Source organism: Tetrao urogallus (genome assembly GCF_951394365.1).
Source record: "Tetrao urogallus genome assembly, chromosome: Z".
NCBI classification, from domain to species: domain Eukaryota; kingdom Metazoa; phylum Chordata; class Aves; order Galliformes; family Phasianidae; genus Tetrao; species Tetrao urogallus.
This window is the reverse complement of record NC_136816.1, coordinates 31745307-31758448: the sequence shown is the minus strand read 5'-3', so window position 1 is coordinate 31758448 and position 13142 is coordinate 31745307. Positions and strand designations below refer to the sequence as shown.

Below are 13142 nucleotides of genomic sequence, written 5' to 3'. Positions count from 1 at the left end.
TATGGATCAATTTACAAAGAACCAACTCACAATGCTTGCTATTTTCCCTAACAAAATGCTTCTCCATCAATTCAACATTGTGGGCTCAATCTCAACACGTAGTGTTTCATAAAATGATTTACTAATAGAAACCCATATCTTGCCAGTTCAATGAAGGATCAACAGAATTGTCATGGTTTTATCTCTAGATCTGCGTCCATGACAGGGGATCAGCTCAAAAGGGCAAAGAAAGGAAAGGAATGAAAGAAAAAAAAAAAACACAAAACAACCCAGCAGCAACTTACTCTAGTAATTACAGTAACAAAATACAAGTCAGTTGAGATTGAAGCTAATAAATATCAAGTAAAAGGGAGTGAGTTTCTGAAAACCCAAATTCTTACTCTCATTTGCCAAGGAGCAAAAAAAAAAAAAAAGACAGTCTCTCGAGACTTCCAGTCAGTTTTATCTTTCCCTCCTCCCTGGGACAGAATGAAAAGGCAAAGTCTTCTGGGAATCATGGTTCATTCTTCTCTTCCAAGACAGCAGCATTAACTCTTTATCTCCCAGTGCACTACATGATGTTATGATACTGATAATGAACCACAAAACCATGACAAGTGTGCAGCTTCCATCAGTGTGACCATGCTAAGTCTACTGATATACAGATATACATAACAGTAAGATACATGTTATCTCAACTTGTTGAGAAAAAGTGTTTGATATTCATTATATTTTGTCAGTAGCAGTGAATAGTAGATTGTTGAAAGCTGCTAATGAATTTTACAGAAGCTATGGGAACACTTCAATGAATTCAGATGTCAATAAACTGATAAGCTTGGTTTCCAATGGACACAGTCAAAACAGTAACAAATCTTTACTGTGTCTCAGTGAGATCTGTTCCTCCTAACTCACAAAGTGCTGACAATAAGCAATTTTCTAATACCCTGATTTTCCTCTACATTGGACATAAATTAATTTAATGCCAGAGAATCATAATTCTGATATTGCAAATACTGATGTGCAAAACTATCAAAACTGAAACAATGAAGTACATACAGAACAGCTTTATGTGGAAAGTGTGTGTGCAATTACAGAGCTTGACCTCTTTGAGATTACAGCAATGTGGTGAACAGCTTACACAACTTGAGTGTTGCAATAGTGGACACAGGCTCTTAGGAAGCAAAGGGTGGGGAAGCAAAGAGGAAATATCACACTTCACATGAGAGCAGATGAAGTTCTGGAAGCTTTATACATTCAGGAACAGGTCAAGAGACTACAAACCCAAATAGCAGGCAGACTAACATAAGTGCCTTTGTAGTGTGTACTGCTACAGATTATGTTACTAAGAAGAAGTGCCAAATTTAAAATTCCAGAGATAAAGAAAACCCAACAACTTAAACAACCACCCCCCACAAAAAGTATGTTATCAGTGCTTGAACACTGAACAGGCGTATTTTAATCATGTCATTTATAGATTAGACTGATTAAAACAGGTAAGACACCAGATTTGTACACTTCAAATATTTATTAAAGCAAACAAAAACTTTGTTTTTCAAACTTTGTTGATAAAATGTGTTTATCATTAGAAAAGATTGACAACAAAAATAGCTTTGTGGATATATTTTTTACAGATTTTGCAGAATAAGATAATTGCATAGATTTCACAGTGCTTCTTTACTGTCTAAAATAGCTTAACTTCCTGAAGTACTTCAGTGTTATTAGGAACGCTTAGGTTTGTACCAACTACAGTAGATAAAACAATACAAATAAAATAGACATCGTATTTTATGACTTAATGGAATAAATAATCTTCAAGTCAAAAACAAATTCTTTTTTCAAACAAAATTAAATAATGCAGCCTTACTCTTCTTGTTCTGAAGATCACAAAAATTGTTCAAAAGTTCTACAAAATCTCCATGATGGCCTGTCTTGCTTGTCAACTTCTATTTAGCTAGAAAAATTCTGAAATATATCCGCGCCCTCAAGCCAGTTCCGAAAACAGGATAGCCCTTTGTCTCTGATCTGTTTTCTTCCTTTGTCAGTAATGACTTCTCCACTTTGTTTCACAATCACCAGTTTAGGAATTGCTGTTATGTTGTATTTCTTCTTCAGATCACTGAGAGAAAAAAGTTAAAGACAACATTAGGGATCATTCTAGGAAAACACCTAATTTCTTGTGAAAGGTACGCTGGTTAATTACACATGTCAGAGCAGAAGCAATGACCGTCCAGACTCTTCAGAGTTTGAGGCATAGTACTGAGTAGTGTGGAGAGATGGAGAAGGCCCAACCAGAACTGAGCAATTACCAGGTGAAACTTCAGCTAAGGGAGCAAGGAAAGATGAAGCAACCTTCCCATCGCTGCTCTTCATCACTGTCTGTAGCCTCCAGAGAAGTTGAAATTGAATCTTATGGACTATAAAGAGGTCAATTATAGTGTGACATATCCTTCCACTCCATTTTTATTAGCCAGAACCAGTTGTCTCTTTTTGCTGGCTAGGATAAAATACCTTACCTAAATTAGCATTAGCTATTTACTCCAGAATAGAGATGTTGTAATAAATCAAATTTGTAAAGGAGCATGGTACATAATACTTGAAGCAGAAAAAAAAATGAAACAGAAAAACACATTAAATTCCTTCAATAACACAAGCTGAAATCTCAACAGAAGAAAAACTGGCAAGAAAGGCCACATATTACCAACAGTGATCATTTCTTGAAATCAGGATATGGAAAAATCTGGACAGATTACAAATAACTATCTTGCAGTCAACAAAACAGTTAAACTGCAGGTGAAAAAATTGAAAAGCCATACAGCAGCAATGCTCCATACTGATGGAGCAAATAACTCAAGAAAAACTAGAGACAACTTCTGAAAGACAGAAAGACACACAATCACAGAATTGTAGGGGCCGGAAGGGACCTCAAGAGATCATCTAGTCCAATTCCCCTGTCAAAGCAGGCTTCCTAGACCAGGCTGCACAGACAGACATCCAGGTGAGTCTTGAACATCTCTAGAGGAGACTCCACAACCTCTTTGGCCAGCCTGTTCCAGTGCTCTATCACCCTTACTGTGAAAGTTCTTACACGCATTTGTGCAGAACTTCCTATACTCCACTTTGTGGCCACTTCCCCTTGTTCTATCACCACACACCACTGAAAAGAGTATGGCCTCATCCCTTTGCCTCTCACAACTTAGATATTTTTAGACATTGATCAGACCCTCCCCCCCCCCCGTCTTCTTTTCTCATAGCTGAACTGACCCAGGACGCTCCACATAAGAGAGGTACTCCAGGCCCTTTATCTTTGTGGCTCTCTGTTGAACTCTTTCCAGGACACCCCTGTCTGTTTTGTACCGAAGAGTCCAGAACTGGACACAATACTCCAGGTGAGGCCTCACCAAGGCAGAACAGAGAGGGAGAATCACTTCTGTAACTTCCGTTCACCTGCTGGCCATGCTTTTTTTTTTTTTTTTTTTTTAAATATATGTGGCTCATGGCCAACCTTTCATACACCATTCATCCAGGTCCCTCTCTGCAGAGCTCCTCTCCAGCAAATCATCCTCCAACCTGTACAGATGCATGCTTTATTCCTCTACACTTGCTTTTGTTAAAGCTCATCTGGGCCCTCCTTGCCCAGCTCTCCAGCCTTTCCAGATCTCGCTGAATGGCAGCACAGCTTCCTGGTGTGTCAGCCATTCCTCCCAGCTTCTTATCACAGCATTCCCTCATCAAGGTCACTGATGAAGATGCTGAACAAGACTGGAGCCAGAACCAACCCATGGGGAACACAGGCCTCCAACTGGACTCTGCACCACCAATCACAACCCTCTGAGCTTGGCCAGTCAGACAGTTCTCAATCCACCCCACCATCCACTCATCTATCCCACAGTTCCTCAGCTTCATTATAAGGATGTTGTGGGAGACATTATCAAACGCCTTGCTGAAATCCAGGTAGACTGCATCCACTGCTTTCTCCCCATCCACCCAGCCAGCGATGACACTGTAGAAGACTACCACGTTGGTCAAGTATGACCTCCCATGCTGACTACTCCTGATAACCTTCTTCTCCTCCAATTGCTTTGAGCCAATGTCCAGAACAAGCTACACCATCATGTTTCCACAGACAGAGGTGAAGTTGACAGGCCTGTACTTTCCTGGATCCTCCTTCTTGCCCTTTTTGAAGACTGGAGTGACACTGGCTATCCTCCAGTCTTCAGGCACCTCTCACATTCTCTAAGACCTCTCAAAGATAGTTCAGCAATCACCTCTGCCAGCTCATTCAGGCTATGTGGATGCATCCCATCAGTGCCCAGGGATTTACATACATTGATGTTGCCTAGACACTCTGACACCATCTCCTCCCTCAGGAAAGGGAAGCCTTCCATTCCCTAGGCTCTCTCACTTACCTCCAGGGTCCATGATTCCCATGGGGGAGTCTTTTCAGTCTGTTTGGTTTGCTTCTTCCACTCAAGATGCTGAACTCTACCATCTCTTGATCACTACATCCAAAGTGCCCCTGACCTTCACTTCCTTATCAAGCCCATCCTTATTAGTAAGAACAATGTCCTGTAACACCCCCACCTCTCATCTGTTCCTCCACCACCTGCATCAGAAAGTTCTCTTCAACAGTGCAGGAACTGTCTGAACCACACGTGCCTGGCCATGTTGCTTATCCAACAAATATCTGGATAACTGAAGTCTCCCATAAGAACTAGCACCTGGGATCGCGAGGCTACTTCCAGCTGCTCGTAGAAGGCCTCATCAATTTCCTTCTTCTGATCAGGGGGCCTATAATACTCACACACAACAGTGTAACCCATACTAGCCTGCCCCTTAGTTCTCAGCCATAAGCTCTCCACTGCTACATAACCCACCCCCAGGTGGAGTTCAATACATTCTAGCTGCTCTCTCACATGAAGTGTAACTCCACCACCTCACCTAGCCAGCCCATCTTTCCTAAAAAGCACATAGCCCTCCATGACAGCATTCCAGTCACGTGAGCTGTCCCACCGCATCTCCATGACTGCAATGAGATCCGTGGCCTTGCAACCACACAAAGATTTCTAACTCTTCCTGTTTATTTCTCATGCTGTGTGCATTAGTATACAGAAACATTAGGGAAGCAGCAGGTCCAAGTATCCCTAAAGGGATGCAAAAAAATTTCAGGTGTGGAATTTGCAACATATTCTTCTGAGGAGTTCTCACAAGATCCTACATGACAATCCAGAGATTTTTCCCTGCAATATCCTAGAACAACATCCCCTAGCCTAGCCCTTCTCTTTCCCACTGACTTCCACCCTCCTGGAGCAGGATTCCCTTTCAACCTGAAGACACGTGAGACCAATCCACAGCCATCAGGCCAAGCGCCAAGTAAACCACCCCACAGTCAAAGATCCCAAAGCTTCTGATGCAGCACCAGTCTTTCAGTCACTTATTCTCAGTTTTCCTAGCCCACTCTATCTCTCACCACATCCCAGAAGGGAGAGAAAAAATACTACTTGCACTCCCACTCCCTCAACCAATGGCCCTAATGTCTTCTGATAAATTGCAGGCATCCCTGAGCAACTTCATAACTGCCTGCATGAACTATCAACAACTATCTGCTTTACAGAAAATGACTGTTTTGCACTCTTTTCCAAAGTGGGTCGAAACTGAGCACCAGAAAAGCCAGACAATGGCAACACAGCAAGCAACCCATCCATCGTCACAGAACCCATCCATCGTCACAGAACCCATCCATCGTCACAGAACCCATCCATCGTCACAGAACCCATCCATCGTCACAGAACCCATCCATCGTCACAGAACCCATCCATCGTCACAGAACCCATCCATCGTCACAGAACCCATCCATCGTCACAGAACCCATCCATCGTCACAGAACCCATCCATCGTCACAGAACCCATCCATCGTCACAGAACCCATCCATCGTCACAGAACCCATCCATCGTCACAGAACCCATCCATCGTCACAGAACCCATCCATCGTCACAGAACCCATCCATCGTCACAGAACCCATCCATCGTCACAGAACCCATCCATCGTCACAGAACCCATCCATCGTCACAGAACCCATCCATCGTCACAGAACCCATCCATCGTCACAGAACCCAGTTGGAACGGACCTCAAGGACCATGAATCTACAACTCCCCTACCACATGCAGGGCCACCAACTTCCCCATTTAACACTAGGCCAGTTTGCTCAGGGCCTCATCAAATGTGGCCTTGAACACCTCTCCGGGCAGCCTGTTCCAGCACCTCACCACTCTCTCTGTAAAGAACTTCCCCCTGACATCCAACTAAATCTTCCCTCCCTCAGCTTATAACCATTTTCCCTCATCCTGCAGTTATCAACCCTTTCAAAGAGTTGATTCCCCTCCTGTTTGTAGGCTCCCTTTAGGTACCGAAAGGCTGCAATGAGGTCACCCCGCAGCCTTCTTTTCTCCAGGCTGAACAAGCCCAGCTCCCTCAGCCTGTCCTCATAGGGGAGGTGCTCCAGCCCCCTGATCATCTATCTGGCTCTTCTCTGGACCCTCTCCAACAGCTCCCTGCCTTTCTTGTGCTGGGGACTCCACACCTTGACAGTACTCCAGGTGGGACCTCACAAGAGCAGAGCAGAGCAGGACAATCACATCCCTGTCCCTGCTGGCCACCCCTCTTCTGATGGAGCCCAGGATACCATCTGCTTTTCAAGCTGCAAGAGCACACTTTTGGCTCATGTTAAGCTTTTCATCTATCATGACCCCCAGGTCCTTCTCTGCAAGGCTGCTCTCAAGGACTGCTCCTTCCAATCTGCATGGATGCCTGGGATTTCTCTGGCCCAAGTGCAAAACCTTGCACTTTGCCGTGTCAAACCTCATCAGGTTCACCCAGGCCCACCTTTCAATCCTGTTGAGATCCCTCTGAATGGCATCCCTTCCTTCCACCATGTCAACCGCACCACTCAGCTTGGTGTCATCAGAAAAGTTGCTGAGGGTGCACTCGATTCCATCATCGATGCCACTGATATTGATGTTAAGCAGCATCAGTCCCAAGACAGACGCCCTGCGGGATGCTGGCCTTCATCTGGACATAGAACCATTGATGACCTCCCTGTGTCTGCGGCCTGTTAAACAATTTCTTATCCATTGAGTGGTCCACCCATCAAATCCACATCCCTCCAATTCAGAGATAAGGATGTGGTGGGGGACCGTGTCAAAGGCCTTGCTCAAGTCCAGGTAAATGACACTGGTTGCCTCTCCTTGTCCACCAATGCCGTCACTCCATCACAGAAGGCCATTAGATTGGTTAAGCATGACCTTCCCCTGGTGAAGCTGTGCTGGCTGTCTTGGGTAACATGCTCATTAGCATAGGCATTAGCATATTAAACATCATCTGTTCTCACTGAAACAAGGAGAAGCCTTTAAAATCCTACATGAAATACAGGACCAGAGAAAGCATTCCTAAAGTATGTCTTTCCTTCTCATTTTTTTTTTTTTGCAAGAAAAACCTTGAACAGGTAACGGATGCTGCTTTGCCAGCTAATTAGCAGCAATTTTTAGCAGAGAAACAATAATAAGATCTAGCATCATAGGCTTGTTCAGATAACTCTGAATTAAAACCAGCTACCAAGGAAACCCAGAGACTGTTTTCAAGTCTCCTAAAATGCAGGAAAAAAAGAAAAAAAACAACGATCCAAAGCAAATTCATGTAAGGGGAACGTAAAATGTTATCATCTCATATCAGTGGTAAAGTAAACAAGATGGAAGATGCACTGTATTGCTTCAGCAGACAATCAAATAGTTTATAACGCCTCACACAATTGTAGCACAGGCAGAACTGTGGAAACTGAAGGTAATTTGCCACCGAGACTGGAAATAACAGTTTGCTTTCCTAAGAAATATGTACCCCGGTACAGTATCTTGTTTATGCAGCCCTGGACAGAAGGTTACTTGCATCAAACCAGACTGAAGCATGCACACAGATTCTGCTGATATTTGTGTGTAGGTGGTTGTATGACTAGACTTGAAGAACGCTCAAGAATGGCTCTGCAGATATCACTTCATCACCATGGATGTGTTAGAGGTGTTTACAAAAGCATTTTAAAGCCTGTTAGATCACCTATGGGGATCTCAGACCCTGTGACTCAGCTGTACAAAGAACACAGCCACCATCAGATGAACTAACAATGACAGTTTAATCACTAGTTGTAAACATCCTGTGCCTCAAAGGAAAACTCAATTTTCTTGCAATACATTGAAGTGATAAGTAATGACATTTTTAAGTATCAGCTGAAAGAAGATATTCCCAGGTGAAGCCTACAAGTATGTACTGTTTCTCGCTGAGAAGAGAAATCTAAAATCCAAATAGTCAACGCAGAAGAGAAAGCTATAAAAAAGGATAGCTGGGGAAGACTAGATGAGTAGCCTTTTCATAGTTAAAGAGTATTTTAGCAAAATCTTTGAAAATGTTACTTTTTGGCCATGCAAGATGGCCAACATAACACAAGATGACAACCCTCATTCACATACGAAATACATGAGACAGATTATTTAAGGATCCTGGAAGTCACTGAAATTTGTTAGGCCTTTGATTTTTAGGAGAATCTTATTGAGGAATGTTTCCAAGGGTACAAAGATTTTACAGTATAATGTACTGGTTTTAGACTATGGTAGAGCTTATTTCCTTCATAGAAACCCATACAGTGCTAAGATTTGCATCTGGGGCTAGAACAGTATAGGTAATAACACACCAGTGTTTTACCTATTGCTAAGCAGTACTTACACAGTCAAGTCTGTGTCTGTCATACTGTCCTGCCAGTGAGGAAGCTGAGAGTGGGTGAGAGCTTCGTAAAAGATATGGCTGAGACAGTGAATCCTAACTAATCAGAGGAATCTCCCAAACCACATGACAGAGTCAGCAATAAAAGCTGGGAGAAAGAAGGAGAAAGTGGGGGGACATTTAGATTTCACTGGCATTGTCATCTTCTCATCACATATAATAAATTCTTGCTTCTCTACAAATGGCTCAACATCTGCCTGCTGATAGGATGTAGCAACTGAATTCCTTATTTTGCTTTGTTTGTGGATGCAGTTCTGCTTCATCTTTTAAGCTGTCCTTATTTCAACCCTACTTCAGCAAGTTCCTTCCTCTCAAATTAATCCCTCTAGCGTCCACTGTGGAGGTGGAAAGGCAGTTAAGCAAACAAGCAGCAAGTGGTGCTTGCCGCTTACCGGAGTTAACATAAGTGAATAATTTTATATGCAATTTAAGATCTATACATAAAAGGGTTCTTAACAGACAGACAACACATGACAAAGTTAATATCATAATGGAAACATATGCAAGACACTCATTCACTAGGTTAAAGGGATATTTAACAGCCCTTCAGTTTTAACAGCTTTCACTTGTCCAGTATTTTTCAAGCAAAAGTACTTCCATCTTGCCACGCTGCTTCTAGTAGTATATGCTGTAACCCACAGCCACGTGTATTTTCTTTCAGCAGTGAAATTACGCACTAACGTCACCAGCTAGAACACCAACTTCATTGTTGACTTTGAGAGAACACGACAGAGAAATCAACTTGAATGACTTACAATGGAATTTTTATAAGGTTAATGAGTAAAGCTTAATAAATACACAAAATGTTAAAATACCAACTTGATATAAGTTGAATTTAAAATTGTGTTCTTACTTAGAACTGAAATAAATGGCCAGAATAAGTCAGATGCACTTGTAAAACGTTTACAGTGATTCATAAATATCTCTGAAGCCGAACTGCCAGCTAATTCAAAGCTTCTTAAGCATTTTCACAGAACTCTTTATTGTAAGCAAGGAACAGCTTCAAAATCATTTTATTTTCCTATTACTCCATACTTTGTACTTCCATTATACATTTTGAACACTAGTCTAACAAACCCCCCCTGACTGCACAAACCACATTTCGCTACAGGTATCTGAAGGTCACTAGAGACTGGAAAGCTGATTAGGTTGCCTCCATACCTCCATTTCACATGACTTGGGCAAGTCATGACACAGTTCGAAATAGAACCCTAATCCACTGACTCTGAAGCTGTAAGCACATTCCAGTCACCTATGCCAAACAGCTTGCTGGATGGAGTGACTTCAGGTATTACATTTTCTTCAGGAAGTTGGCCCAAATTCTACCAGTGTTAGCAGTTACTGAATACAATTACTGCCTGGGAAGCATTTGGAGAGCTATGAAAAAGTATTTTTAAATCTATTTCTGAGTTCATGGAAATTGCTATGAAAAAACAAAGACATAGCATTAAATAGATTTTTTATAGCATTAAGTGACACCCAGGAATGATCCAAGGACAGATGACCTAATCCCTGGGATCAGGCTGTTTACTCTTGAGCTTGTCAAAGTACACTGAAGAAGCAACTTGTTATTTCCTGACTTCACTGACTGAAACATCGCTGTTCTTACAGGACAAGATATGGACCATCTGTACCTTTACTTTCATTATTTAATACATTATTATGAATATGCAACTTTACACAAATAAACTAAATCTACTGCTTTACCTAATACAAAGCTAAAGAAACATTTTCAGCATTCAGAAATTTCAGTGCCCTCCCCCCCCTCTCCAGTGTGCCCCCTTATCTATATCTTCTGTGTGCCCCCTTAATCTATAATTCTTCAGAGGAACCAAATCATATTTCTGGGTAGTCAAAACATATATATATATATATCTTTAATTTCTGTCACCATAACAATCCTTGTTATTGTCCCTCATCCTACTCTTCAAACATGTTCATCCTTTTGTTGTTCTGCTGAGCAAACTGCCTACAGTAATGCCCATTTGAAAATATATTACCACAGGAATTTTTTGTCCCTTTTTTATCAGCTGAATTTGTTTTTTACCAAGCTGCGTATCTCAAGTTGTTTATAAACATGCCTTAACCCTGTAGGCAACTCAGCACCACACAGCCACTTGCTCACTATCTCCTGGTGGGGTGGGGCAGAGAATCATAAAGATAAGCAGTACAGTAACTCATAGGTTGAGAAAAAGACAGTTTTCTATGGAAAGCAAAAGCCATGCACACCAGCAAAGCAAGACAAGGAATTCATCTGCTGCATCCCATCAGCAGGCAGGAGAATAGGGTCATCACAGGTAACCGCTTCCTGGGAAGGCCAACACCATCACTTTGCATGCCCTGCCTTCTTACCTTACCCCAGTTTTCACTACCACACACGGTATGTGAAACCCATTTGGCTATCATGGGCCAGCTCTCCTGGCTCCTTGTGCGTTCCTGCTGTCAGGGCAAAAGTAGAAAGGTCATTGACTTCGCATAAGCACTGCCCTGTAACAACTTAAAACATCTGTGTCCTATCACCGTTTCCATCAAAAATCCAAAGTACATTATCATGCAAACCTCTATGAAGAAAATTAACTCCATCCCAGCCAAAACTACGGCAACAGTCTGCTCTCCTTACAGTTCATCAGCAACGAGTTTTGCTACTCCTTCACTCTTATTTCTTTCCAGAGCACGACCAAATCGGGCAACCCAGAACTATAGCTATGCTGGAAAAGCCCTGGATAGAGAGACAGCAGCAGCCTCGCCCAGAGGACAGGACGATGGAAGCAGCAGAGGGCTGACGCGGCCAAACTCCCGCAGGACAGGAAGCACGACCTGGAGCTGCCAGGGCACCAATCAGGACTGCACAGGGGCCAGCCAGAGGTATGGGAAGGTCCTTATGCCGAAGAGGGGGATGCGAGCCGGCCCCCGCTGTACTCACTGCTTGTAGGGGTCGTGGAAGGGCAGAGCTAGCCAATCGCCGTGCATGGAGTGCATGTAGCCCACCATTTCCTCGGCGCTGTGGTCAGAGGAGATGAAGACGACCTCGAATGGCGCGGGTGGCTGGCTTTCCTCCAGCAGCTCCGTATAGAAGTCGCAGAGCACGGGGGTGAAGTCGCGACATGGCGAGCACCAGCCGGCCGAGAAGTAGAGTCCTACCACCTTGTTCTGCAGTGCCTCCTCAGGGTCCACGCTGCGGCCGTCCTTGCTGACCAGCAGCCGCCCGCTGAACACGTCCACCATGCTGCCTCTAGGGGGGACACAGAGGAGCAAGGTGCGGCACAGGGGCGGTGAACGCGTACACGCCGGGGGCGGCACTAGGCTTCGGTACTCAGGGCGTCTGGAGAAGCATCTCGACACACATGTAAACCTCCCCCCACACGCGCACCTTCGCCGTCTGCATCAGCTTCACGACCACGGAGTCCGCCCTTACGTCTGCGCTCTTTATATCCACCCCGCCCCTGACAGACAGCAGAACTGGCCAATGGCCGCGGCAGGAGGGCGTGGCCATGCCCCTCCCCCGTAGGTGCTGAGGGATGGCGGACGCCAAGGGGCCGGGTGACGGAGGGCAGTGCCTGTGCCCGCAGGGCGGGGGAATCGTCCCCAAGAGCTGAAAGCAACCTTTCACCGGGGCGGAAGTCGCATCCCCATCAGCTTTAGAAAACTTCTAAAGTTTGATTAAAGGGACATGGTTGGGGGCGGTAACCACACGTGGCACACTGTGTCATGTTCAGTAATTGCACCGCATTTTGTTGGAAGAGAATATACCTTAAGCCAAAACTGACCAATACAAGTGCTGCTATTTCTTTTGGATACTTTGAGCTCAAATTACGGAGCTACTACTACAGAAAACATTACACATTAAAACTGGCCTTCACAGTTGCTGGTCCTACTTTTTCAGCTGCAGAGTCTCAAAAATGTATTCTTTTTTGGGAAAAGACAGAATTGTGATCAACGTACATCATGACTGAAGTACCGAAAACCAGTACTAATCATAATAAGTATGTAGTTTGGCAACAAAGTCCTCAGTGAAGGACTTACACAGATGTCTCCCAACCATCTGCCATAGAACTGCAATATCAAAAGTCTAATCATAGAATCATAGAATGGCCTGGGTTGAAAAGGACCACAATGATCATCAAGTTTCAACTCCCTTGCTATGTGCAGCATAAATGTTCAGATCTAATCTGTTACAGGAAGAAACTGAAGACAGGCCCCTCAACCCTTCCTTCTGAGGTCTCTTTGAAGTGTTTTTTTCCCCCCCTTGACTTGGTTAGTTACTCTCACTTTTTGTCTTGAGACAATGAGAGAAGGAATCTCTTAAAAAAATGAGCAGAAATAGCACTGCAATATTATTT

At 43.6% G+C, this 13142-nt stretch overlaps 1 protein-coding gene across 1 annotated transcript; it reads right to left on the bottom strand.

Annotated features, from left to right (window-relative positions):
- Positions 1-1926: 1926 nt before the first annotated feature.
- Positions 1927-12027, bottom strand: NXNL2 (nucleoredoxin like 2; the record flags this gene model as incomplete). Its single annotated transcript, XM_079548555.1, has 2 exons — positions 1927-2095; positions 11726-12027. 2 exons carry the CDS (start codon positions 12025-12027, stop codon positions 1927-1929), a joined length of 471 nt encoding a protein of 156 aa, XP_079404681.1.
- Between the last annotated feature and the right edge of the window lie 1115 nt (positions 12028-13142).